At 35.4% G+C, this 12,056-nt stretch overlaps 2 protein-coding genes across 2 annotated transcripts; one reads left to right on the top strand and one right to left on the bottom strand.

Annotated features, from left to right (window-relative positions):
- Positions 1–4,682: 4,682 nt before the first annotated feature.
- Positions 4,683–10,171, top strand: LOC144551235 (aspartic proteinase 36-like). The gene is made up of 12 exons (XM_078299122.1): positions 4,683–5,092; positions 5,420–5,540; positions 6,453–6,880; positions 7,649–7,805; positions 7,912–7,994; positions 8,077–8,173; positions 8,303–8,375; positions 8,461–8,649; positions 8,736–8,860; positions 8,995–9,096; positions 9,178–9,275; positions 9,489–10,171. Exons 1-12 carry the CDS (start codon positions 4,809–4,811, stop codon positions 9,658–9,660), a joined length of 1,929 nt encoding a protein of 642 aa, XP_078155248.1. The 5' UTR covers positions 4,683–4,808; the 3' UTR covers positions 9,661–10,171.
- Positions 10,172–10,657: 486 nt separating this feature from the next.
- LOC144551234 (snakin-1-like) lies at positions 10,658–11,587 on the bottom strand. Its single transcript, XM_078299121.1, has 2 exons — positions 11,436–11,587; positions 10,658–11,048 (listed from the first exon to the last, which is right to left on the bottom strand). The coding sequence occupies exons 1-2, from the start codon at positions 11,515–11,517 to the stop codon at positions 10,861–10,863; spliced, it is 270 nt and encodes an 89-aa protein (XP_078155247.1). The 5' UTR covers positions 11,518–11,587; the 3' UTR covers positions 10,658–10,860.
- Between the last annotated feature and the right edge of the window lie 469 nt (positions 11,588–12,056).

The following is a 12,056-nucleotide window of genomic DNA, read 5'->3' as shown; positions in this document are numbered from 1 at the left end:
AAATAACCACCAGCTATCTGTGTTACAATATCTATATTATCAGCTGCTTTCATTCCTTGGTCTGCATTATATTCCATCATTGCCTTATATCTCAGTGGAATAAACCGATAACAAGGGATAAGGAAAGATGACTCCGGATTGAGATCATGGTTATGAGTTAGCTCCATGTCACTCACTTCCCATCTATCAGTAATAGTGGAATACATAATCCTCATATACACCGGGCATTTTGTATGTACTAAAGGTCTCCGTCTCTTAGGAAAAGGTGCAATATCAAGAATACATTCCTTTACATCCTTGAATTTATTGCATGCAAATTTATAATCCACAAAAATATCACCATTCTTGTGAAATGTTCTCTTGTTTACTCCAAAACCAGTTTGGTACCCATACATTTGCCAGTATAAGTAAGCTTCTGCAATAGAGTCCAACTTATCACCTATTGCAGGTGGAGCGATGAATCGGATCTCATCAGGATCAGCTTCGCTTTCTATCTGATGGCCAACATTAACAACTTCTTCCCCCTCATTCTCAGCCCTATTCTGATTTTCACCAAGATTCACATTCTCAGTAGGCTTCTCATGAGAAAATTCAGAAGGATCCTTGTTCAGATCCCATTCATGAATAGATGATCGGGAAACTGTATCATCCACACATTCTTCATTCGGGTCAACATCCATTATATCAACCTGCCTTTACACAAACCCAAACAAACCTATAAGGACATATGTTAAATTCTATAAATACAACATATAATTCTATAAACATAACATAATAGATATCATATGGAAACAATCAGTCCTATTACCAAATAATCACAATTTATCAATTTATACTTCATCAACCAATGCATAATAAAGTTTCAAACTTCAGTTTATATATACAGAACACATACAAATCACAATGTAAGCTAATGTATTAATTCCGTTCTACTAGAAAACTACCAGACTGAATATGTAATTGAAATATAAAAATGACAATCTAATGTAATCAATCCTATTAACACAAAAATTGAATCCTGCAAACAACAATGATCTACAAAGGAATATTAAATGAGAAAAATGACCTGTAATTTTCAAAACTTCAATGCTGTTCGTCAATGCTTAATTCAAACAACTATAGAAATCGCTACTCTTCGATTTCTGAGATTCAATACTTGATTGAAACAAAGAAGAAAAGGAAAAAAATCATATCAGAAAAGGAATGAAGTTTCAAAATTATACGAAATTGAAAAATTACATCAATACCAGAATATAACGAAGAAAATGTAGCTCTCAAAAAATCGATGCTGTTCGTCAATGCTGATGCTCCTCGATTCTGGCACTAAATAATCGATTGAAACAAAGAAAGGAAAGGAAAAATCAGATCAGGAAGGTTCAAAATCAGATAAGGAAGGTTCAAAAAAACAATTCAATTTTTAAAAAAAAGGAAAGCGATACAAGAGGAATGCCTTAAATAGGGAAAATGTCGGCGGAATTAGTGGGGACCGCGTCGCTGCCGGTTATGGAAGTTGAAAACGCGTGCGCAAATTGTACTTCTTCCGTTATTGGAGGTTGAAAGCGCGTCCGAACGACGCTAAAACGGGAAGGATTTATTAAGCGGGGATTATCCGGGGACTGAACGTCGGGGGACGTTACCTTTTCTCATTAATCAGATCAGTCGAGAAAATACAAAAAAAAAATATTCGTATATAGAGAAATTACCGTGAATTTGAAGAATGAGGATCAGAGAACTGGAAGGGATAGATCGTTCGTGTAGAATCTACATCTTCGTGTTATAGCACCACAAAAGAGAAGGGATGAGAGAAATTACAGAAATGATCTTGATCAATGATCAACGGTTGTCCTATATATAACATAAAAGTAGCAGCTATTTTCAGCACTAAATCTCTAATCAGATAAAATTGCAATAGGCTAAATACGGTTAACAACTAAACATAATTTAGTAACTTATTTTGGAAACTCTTTCATCTCTGACATAAATAAATAGTTTCTAAAAATTAAGTGTTCAGTGTTGTTTCTTAAGAGCTGTTCAGAGTTCAGACAAGTACAATCACATAAATTCATATTGTTATTTTAGCTATAAAATTTGGTGTAAAATTTGAACTTAATTTTTATTAGAAAATTAAAGATAAGATGACTTTATGTCATAAATTAAATTTTGTGGAAAAAGTTAAAAATTTATATGAATATGTGAATCTTGAACTTTGGAGAGATATACGTATGTCCTCTGCCTACTGGTCCTCAACATCTCTTTGATTATTATTATAATGATACCTATAAATTAAGACTTTAATTCAGCGTTAACAATTTTATACATGAAAACGTTATGAGCATCCTGTTGAAAAGAGAGAGTTAAAGCCTTTAATTATGAAAAAATATTGCGCAAAAATGAAATGCTCACAAAAAATACCTGTGATAATTCATATAATTAATGATTTAGAACAAAAAAAAATTAAGATTAAGTTATGTAAAATATTGTTCTTTAAGCAGACTTCTAACAGCTGAACAGCATATAGTTTCTGAAAAAAGAAAAAAATCATTGTCAATAATATAATTTAGTAAGTTTTTTTTTTTTTGAAAGCTTGCAATAGTTTAGTAACTATCACACATGTAATAATATGATAATCACAAAACAAAATCGTAGTTCAGAAGTGTTATATTTAGGAAAAAGTTTGTGCCAGCTATTTATTTTTAGGTGCATTTCAGCATTTAACAACTAGAATTTAAAGTGAGAGCAACATAATTTAGATGGCTATACAATAGTGTTAATTAGAAACAAAAACGTTTAACAAACAAAAGTATTCTCCGCGCTCTCGGAAATTAGGAATATGAAGCTCTACATAACAGATTCTCATATAAAATCATAATGTGATGTAATTATTTCGCCGCTTATGATCATGCCATGTCATATAAAAAAAAATCACATAACATGAAATAATTAAAAATGATAAAAGATAGTTACGTTACCGTTAATATTATGTATCCTCACGTCATAATTGTAAGTTATCAAATATGAGGCAATCTGATAATGGATATGCATATCATTATTAATTTATTATACATGAGGTTATTAGTTTGTCTTTCGTGTCGTTTTTAAAATTTTCAAAATTAATCGTTGGATCAAAAATCTAATAAATATAATTATTCATGTTTATTCATGATATTATGTGACGTGACTTGTGTACATGTCTATACGTGATTACATGTCACGACGTGGTGTGCAAGATATGTTCTCTTGATGTGATGTGCTAAATAAATTTTAATAAAAAATAGTGATGTCATGTGAAAGAACACATGGCACAATATACAAATTATGTCAAAAATATGTTGTGATGTGATTCTTTTTTTTCTCTAAAAGAGACGGCAGAAATAAATAGATATGATTTATATTCACATCATATATTTTTTTTAATCCGAGCCATTGATTCATGTCTAAAAACTTTGGATTTAAATTATTTATCGTAGTCCTTCTAAGTACATCTTAATTCTAACATATTACATTTGTTTTTAAAAATTATAAAACTTTTAGATTAAAGCTAGCGTGCACTGTATTCATAAAGAATTCTTAGTAGACATAACTTCAAAATCTATCGAGTTGATTTCAAACGACGAATCAAACCATTGAAATTGATCTTCTTCATAAGTGATGTGTGTACATGCAAAATTTGCAAATTTTTGAATTCATTTATTACAAAGTCAAACAGTAAAAAATGATGAAAAATGAATGCATTAAAATAACTCATAAATCTTTATTTTATTTTTTAGCCACTTAATTTTGTACTAAATGAATTTGAAATTTTGAAAATTTTATATATACATGCATTACTTATGAAGTAGATTGATTTCAATAGTTTAGTTTTCATTTAAAATTAATTTGATATATTTTAGAGTTATGCTCACCAAACTTTTCTGTTGAGTACGTAGCTAGAGTGGAAAAAAAACGTGCTGTGTTGTGCCTTGTTGTAACTAACATATCGTGACTTTGTCGTGCTGTGACTAAGTTAATTTTTCACGTGCCGTGACTAAAATATCAAAGGGAAGTCACGACACGTGAGTCAAGTCATGCCCAAACGTGCCTCACGTGACTATTTAATCATAATTTAAGTTAGTTTATTAAATATTCACCATTTAATCAATATCTAATGGTTCTATTATAAGTAACTCTCGTGACTACACGTCGTGTTGTGCTGTGACTAAATCTTTCACCTAACGTATCATGCCAAAGTTTCAAAATATTATCATAGCACGCGAATAATCATAGCACATAACTGATACGTATGATGTACCGTTTTGTTTCATAATCGTACTGTTCCGTGACAGAGTCGACTATAATATGGTTCTTCAAGAAGAAAGTCAGCACATGTCTGTCTATATGCAATGCAATAAGCCCAGTTAATGAAGGTTATATTGCTGCTAATGCTAATCGTACCAAGACTCCTAGTGGTGTACCTTTTTTTCGGTCATACCAAGAGGCTAACAAGTCGTATCATTTTTCCCGTCTAAGTACGGTGCATGCTAGGTTTACTCAAAACTTTTATATTCAATTCATTCTCTCTTTGAGCGAATTCTTTTAGAACCGTACCGCTGGCAATGCCAGCAGTACAAAACATCCTAACGGAACAGAAATATGCACCAGGTGCACGCCATAAATTCTCCACGAAATCGCTTTCGATTCATCTTCCTGGTCAACGATTCATTCTGAGACAAATGGCCTCTCGCTTCTCTCAAATTGCAGTTCTACCCCCTGTCGTAGACTTTTTGATTTGAGACAGAAGACCTCGCATTCCCTCTCCTCCTCCATCTCTCATGGCGCGCGAGAGGGATCCATTCCCCGCCGGTGCCCCAATCGTTCTCTGTGTACTCCTAATCCTTTTCAAATCAGCCGTTGGATCTGTCGAGGTGCCACTAGCTAGCCCCAGACCGAGACCACCACTAATTATTCCTCTCCACTTTAATCGCGTCAATTCGAGTCGAGCTCAAGCCGGGTCTCGCCGATTGAACAATTTTGATGTGAGACGGTATCTCAAGGAAGAGCACCCCGCACTCCCAAATGCACACATGCGATTATATGATAATCTGTTGACGAATGGGTAATTGATTGTTGTAAACTTATTGTACAAAATTAGGTTTTGGGTGTTTTTGTATTGGGCATCGTTGGGTCTATCCTCTGTTTTCACCCTTGGTTGGTTGAAGTCAAACACTTAATTGGGTTTTGGGTTCTGGGTTCATATTAAATCCTTGTTTTGGAGTGATATGTTCGAGGTACTATATATCCTGATACTGGATAATTTTTTAGAGCTTGGATTCTATCCTTAGAATTCTATTTGGTAACTAGTCTGAGTCTCTGTATGGAAATAGGTTTTGTTTGTATGTAACTGTAACAGCTAATTTACTTGGCACTTTTTATTATATTGAAGGTACTATACAACTAAGATTGGTATCGGGACACCACCACAGCAATTTGCACTAATTGTTGACTCGGGTAGCACAGTGACATATGTGCCATGTTCTACTTGTGAGCAATGTGGGAACCACCAGGTCAGAGTTTGCTAATTTTGTGTAATCATATTGAATTATGTTCAACCTGTTTAAATCTGGAATGGCATGAAATGCACAAGGTTGTATGGTTTGTCTTTCACCTATTTACTTTCGGATACCGAGCTCAGCTCTGATTGATAGTTATAGAGTGTTTTAATTCTATACGGGTGGATAAATTACTCTTATCTTTATTTTGACTCCTATCGCCTTGCTTTTATCCACTATTTCATTTTCAAATTACGCCAAACCTTCCATATTTGCATAACAATGCAACATTTTTTCAATTGAACCAATTCCCTCAACTTCAATGAAATTTGTAAATAAAACATATCCATTAGATTAGGGTATCGAACGAAGTATGTTATGATAAATGTTGTCAATTTTAGTCCTTAAACATACTTTACTGTTAGGTTGGCACTTGATTGTGTCTGGGTTGGCACTGTCCAGGTTGACAGTTACTTGTAGTTTGGCAACTTATAATAGGTTGAGACTTTACCTTGCTAAATTGTCAAGTGGCAATGGGACGACTGAAGGAAATAAACTAATTACTTAAAATATTATTGAGTTAATACTAGAGATTCAATGGCAATTTTTTCTTCTCTTAACCTTGATTATGAGTGCTTTGGCATTGCCCGAGAAAAAGTTTTGCACTGCTCTTAACTACAATCAACTTGGAACAGTTTTTGCAACTGTTGTAAAATATTTGGCTAGGTCTGCAGAAGCCCCTTATAATTGTACTATAATCTCATCATAAAATCATTGACTAAAGTCAAAGTTGTACCACTGAAACACCTATAACCAATAACTTGGTTTAAGAATTCAGGGTACCACCTTTGTGCCGGGTAGCCATTGTACCGGTATGCCAGAAAAGCAGTAACATAAACTTTATACTTCATTGTTGAATCCATTTAGGATCCTCGGTTCCAACCAGACAAATCAAGCTCATACCAGCCGGTCAAATGCAACCCAGACTGCTCATGTGACTCAGATCGCAACCAGTGTGTGTATGAGCGGCAGTATGCTGAGATGAGTTCAAGCAGTGGAGTCCTTGGCAACGACCTCATCTCCTTTGGCCCGGAAAGCGACCTTAAGCCGCAGCATGCTGTCTTCGGATGTGAGAACTCGGAGACTGGTGACCTCTACAGCCAGCACGCTGATGGTATCATGGGGTTGGGTCGAGGCCAGCTCAGCATCGTGGACCAGCTTGTTGAAAAGGGAGTAATTGATGATGCCTTCTCACTTTGCTACGGAGGCATGGATATTGGTGGTGGCACAATGGTCCTTGGTCGGATTGATCCACCGACTGGGATGGTTTGGTCTAGATCTGATCCTGTTCGCAGGTACAGTCATTCTCACTTTTATATTTTATATGCCGCTGCAGAGCACCAGACATATCATATACGGTTGCATCTCCTTAGTACTCAGTTTTCTTAAAAGAACATTAATTTGGGTATAAAAGAATGTCCATGAGATCCGAAAAATATTATAGAGCATATTGTCCATATGGTGCACTTAAGAGTCTGTCTTTTTCTTAAATTTGGGTTGTTACTAATGGTGTGTTAGATATTGCATCTGTTCTGTGTATTACAGTTTAAACTGGCACCTATTGGTATATTACTGATACAATCAATTTTACCTGTATTTATCTTACTGGGAATGTCACATGTTAGATTTTTGCTACGATAAGTCTTGATGGGGCCGTTCAGCAACAAGGGATTAAGTCTCCTTAAGGCTTAATGCACTTCCTGTAGCTTCCTTAGCCGCTTAATCCTACTGAACACCTGTTCCTTAGCGCGGATTAAGAACACCACCTTTAGCTTCTTTTTGCCTGGATCTTAATCTTTTGCCCGGACCTTAAGGCTCCTCTACCCCTTCCTTTAGCTTCCTTAGCTTTCATCCACAGATTAAGACAACCGAACATCAGTTCCTTAGCGCTCCTTAAGCTCTTAATCTTTCACTCTTGATCCTTTGTTGCCGAACAGCCCTGATAGGTAATGCAATGTCTGGTGACCAACCTGACCTGAATCTCTAAGAGACTTTGAAAGTTCTTTTTTTATTCTTTCGAGTACTTTTATTTGCCTTATACATTAGTTTGGGAATGGCAACAGCCCATACTACAATATTGAGCTGAAGAAGATCCAGGTGGCAGGAAAAGCGCTGAAGTTAGACCCCAAGGTTTTCGATAGCAGGCATGGTACTGTACTTGATAGCGGAACCACTTATGCATATCTTCCCGAACAAGCTTTTGTTGCATTTAGAGATGCTGTAAGTTCAATCACAGACCGAAAAAAAAAGAAAAAGAAAAAGAAAATATTACTACTATTAACTAGTAATAGACAGTACTGAGACTTTAAGCTATGATGAATTGCAGGTAATTGACCAACTTCACTCACTAAAGCAAGTCCCTGGTCCTGACCCTAATTACAAGGACATTTGCTTTGCTGGTGCATCAAGGTAAAATTTCTTGCACTGTTTTAGAACTTTATACAGTATACAGGAGAGTAACTTTAATAGTTTTTTGTATTTTGGTACTTAGGTTTGCTAGCGAGTTATCAAATACCTTCCCGGATGTTGAAATGGTATTTGGAAATGGACAGAAGATACTCCTCTCACCAGAAAATTACTTGTTCAAGGTTAGACAATCATTAAGGTTCTCATTTCATTGTATATACTTCACTTAGAGGCATTACTACTTTTCTATTCAGCTTTCCCTGAATTATCTTTTTTCTTCTTCTCTTTTCCTATTCTTGTTTGAAATGAAGCATTCAAAAGTTGAAGGAGCCTATTGCTTAGGAGTCTTCCAAAATGGCAAAGATCCGACAACACTTTTGGGAGGTATTGGTAGTAATAAACATTGATCAAAACATCTTGCATATCCATGCATAAGAATATACTAATTGAAATTACCAAAATTGTGTAGGAATAATTGTGCGCAACACTCTTGTGACGTACGACCGTCAAAATGAAAAAATAGGGTTTTGGAAAACCAACTGCTCGGAGCTGTGGGACAGGTTGCAAGCAGATGGAGCTCCTGCAACTGCACCGCCACCACTTTCAAATACTACAAATTTAAACCCAGATATTGCACCGGCTTTGCCACCTTTGCCAGGTGTTGTTCAGGAAATTGCAGAAGTTCTACAAAAGACCAATATTCTCAGTTGTAACCTCTTAATTTGTTTTTCTGGTGGCTTGCAGGTGAAATTGAAATAGGCATGATAACATTTGATATGTCAATAAATGTGACATATGAGACCTTGAAACCGCACCTACCTGAAATAGCCAAGTATATAGCCAAGGAGCTAGAGATTGATTTTCATCAGGTAAGAAAATATTTCCCTTCTGGTGAAGTTTTCAAACTGGAGGCTGTCTTCTGTATTGTAAAGTGTGGTTCACTTTGTCTTGTGTATTTATGGCAGAGAGTTCTGTTTTGATTGATACTACTTTCTGAATGTAGGTAGAAATGGTGAATGCAACAAGTAAAGGGAACTACACACTGATACGATGGGCTATATTGCCAGCTGGATCCAATAAATTCATGTCTAATGCAACTGCCATGGTAGTTCTGTACTTAATTAGTACAAGTGCTTTCATCTCTAGATCTTTCCTTCTTTTGTCATCTAATTGTGTATTACTTCAGGAAATTATAAATCGGCTAACTGAACACCGGGTTCAGCTCCCTGAGAATTTAGGCAGTTATCAGTTACTCGAATGGAAAGTTGCACCTCCTTCTGACAGGTAAAAATAGAAGATACCACAGTTTCTCCAAATGGAAAGTTGGTACCAATAAGACCAACTCATTTCCAATATTCTTTTGCTGCCTCTTTTGGCTGAGTTTCTCTCCACGAATGAGAAAAGATATTATGGCTCTTTGTTTAAAATAAAGATACATCGATCAGCTATTGAGGTTATCGTGAGAGTTTATTTATAAGGATATTTTTTCTTCTACAGGTCATGGTGGCATCAACACCTTGTCAGTGTATTTGCCGGGGTCCTGGTTTTGGCATTTTTGGGTCTATCAGCTCTATTAGCATGGTCCATTTGGAGAAAGAGAGCAATTGGGCCGGGTACATATCGGCCAGTTAGTGCGCCTGTACCAGAGCAAGAGCTCCAGCCCATTTAATTTATTTTTGAACTTTTAAAAAAAAATTACGGTAATTTCAGATTACAATTCTTTAATCTTTAGATTAGATGAAGGGAATGAAGGTTGTAGTGAGAGGAACAACAGGAGATAGAGAGAACCTTTATTTTTTTAACAGCAGAATAGAACATGCTTATCATACAAGGAGTACAGCTTTCTCGGTTTGTAAAGATACGGTGTGGTTTAAAGAGAAGTTATAGGCTACTCTGGGAGCGCCATGTCGTGAAAAACCCAGGACCAGACGAGATTTGAAGAGTATTTGGGTCCTTGTATTATGAGGTATTTGCACGAGTACTAGCTAAATAAATTTTCATGCATAGGTCGCTTGATAGAGCCGTTCAGTTGTAATAACAGACGTTTTTGGTTTTATGTGTTGTAATGCAGTTGCATACGAAGAAGATGATATAGACGAAAGGGAGATAATGTGTTTGTTTCTTTGTTTCTGTTTTCTTTATTTAATACCAAGATGTATGGTTTTTGGTCTGGCCTCTAATCAGAACTTGTACATGAAATTATATAGCATTGCATACGTATATAATATGGTTTTAAGGGAAGACGGGGGCGATTCTGGTCTGATGTTTAATAAAACTGTAAAATTCGTGCGTACTATTTCGTATTTGTGCGGATCAAGTTCGCATGAATGTTACTACAAATTGAACTGTTTTGACCCGGCTCAGGGCCAATTTTGGTCCCGCATTGGATGCCCCCTGGTTCAGTTTTAAGTCGGTTAGTGTTCGCATACGAATAGAAGACAACAATTAATCATAAATTGTCAAGATTGCCCCAGGTCTATTAAAATAAAAGAAACCGTAATATTATCACTGTTTGAAAGAAAATTGGTTCCTAAAAATAAAACAATCACATAATTCATCTTAAAAAAGTGTTTTTAAATTACAAAAAGAAATCCAATACCACTTTAGTTCATGCACAAACTAGAATCAGAAAGAAGAATAGCATAGAGCAAACTCTACTGAAACTCTGAGATACACACATGTTTTCTGGTTATTCACATCACACACGAAGCAAACAATTAAACGAAACACTACAACCACCTCTCAAATCTAAAACAAAACCACTACACCAACACAACTGAAGCAACAAATAGCCATAATATAAAGCACATTAATAAACTAAGATCCTGCTGGAGATAGCAAGTAGTAACTACAAAGGTGATATAGCTGATCAAGGGCATTTCGCTCTTTTGGTAACCGGCGAGATCTTGTCTCGGTAGCATGGGCATTCATCCTTGTTACCATAGGTACCTGACGGTACGCACTTGCACTCTTCACAGCACATCAGGCAGTACCGCGTGCACCTTGATGTCTTTCCTGCAGCCGAGCACCGTCTATTGCATTCAGAGTTGCAGAAGTCTACATAAAATTTCCCGTTTTTGTCAATTAAGCATATACATGGTAACAAATTGCCCGGCAAGTAGGATCAATGGTTAATTACCAGTACATTTTAGAGTTTGGAAAGTTGGCATTTTAGAATTTTCTTTTTTCTTTTATAATGTCTTGCTCTCTAACAAAATAGGATTTAGCTGTAATATGTGAAACTATTTAGATTTTGTCTTTCCAAATAACAAAAGAAAAGAAAGACGTTTCTAGATGAGGTTTTAAGTAATTATAAGACTAAATTTTACTAATTTGCTTTATGACAAACCAAGACATGTCTAATTTTTTTTTAAATAAAAAATTAAACAAAGTTGAACCCGGTACATATGTAATAACAAAAATGATACATTTTCTTTTTCATACCTGATGCAGCCATAGTTGCTTGGAGGTAGGAAGATGTGAGAAGCAACAGCACAAGGGCAAGAGTGAATGATAGAATCTTCATTTTTTGTTTCTTTCAATTAAACACTTAACAAAATAGTGTGTTGGAGTTCTGATTGAAGGGGTACAGCGTTATATATATAAACTGGAGTGGGGTACGGTTTGTTTTTTTTATGGTTTGAATTTTTTTAAAAAAAATCTCCTTTATTATTAGTTTGTTTTACTGCTCACATAGTCACAGGTACAAATGTCTGGAACCATGTTAGCTGGAACCAAGGCGGTGTTTATCTCTTCTCCGTACGGCCAGAAATGATTTCAATTTAAATAAAAAATATAGATTTGAACGGTCCGGATAAGAACTGTACTGATCCCTAACTGCTCTTTAAAATATATCGAATAGAAAATTAAACAAACGAGAGATTAGAAAAATGTTTTACAACTATTAGTATAGAGTTCGATTCCTTCTCATGATTTCCTCTGTAAAAGTTAACAAAAAAATAAAAAACCTAAACAAACGTTTAATTTGGAATTTCAAAGTTTATTGTAGCACAACCTCGTTCTTAACCGTCAGTCTTTTTTTAATTTTTACTGCCTTTAATTTAG

Source organism: Carex rostrata, chromosome 3 (genome assembly GCF_964058835.1).
Source record: "Carex rostrata chromosome 3, lpCarRost1.2, whole genome shotgun sequence".
NCBI lineage: Eukaryota > Viridiplantae > Streptophyta > Magnoliopsida > Poales > Cyperaceae > Carex > Carex rostrata.
This window is presented reverse-complemented; position numbering and strand designations above follow the sequence as displayed.

What these genes read in the sequence shown, in the direction of transcription:
- LOC144551235 (XM_078299122.1), top strand. Translation starts at nt 4,809, where the DNA reads ATGGCGCGCGAGAGGGATCCATTCCCCGCCGGTGCCCCAATCGTTCTC. An exon ending in AGATCTGATCCTGTTCGCAG is followed by an intron (nt 6,881 to 7,648) that starts GTACAGTCATTC and finishes GAATGGCAACAG; the next exon opens with CCCATACTACAATATTGAGC. An exon ending in GTTGCACCTCCTTCTGACAG is followed by an intron (nt 9,276 to 9,488) that starts GTAAAAATAGAA and finishes TTTCTTCTACAG; the next exon opens with GTCATGGTGGCATCAACACC.
- LOC144551234 (XM_078299121.1), bottom strand. Translation starts at nt 11,517, where the DNA reads ATGAAGATTCTATCATTCACTCTTGCCCTTGTGCTGTTGCTTCTCACA. An exon ending in AGCAACTATGGCTGCATCAG is followed by an intron (nt 11,049 to 11,435) that starts GTATGAAAAAGA and finishes AATTTTATGTAG; the next exon opens with ACTTCTGCAACTCTGAATGC.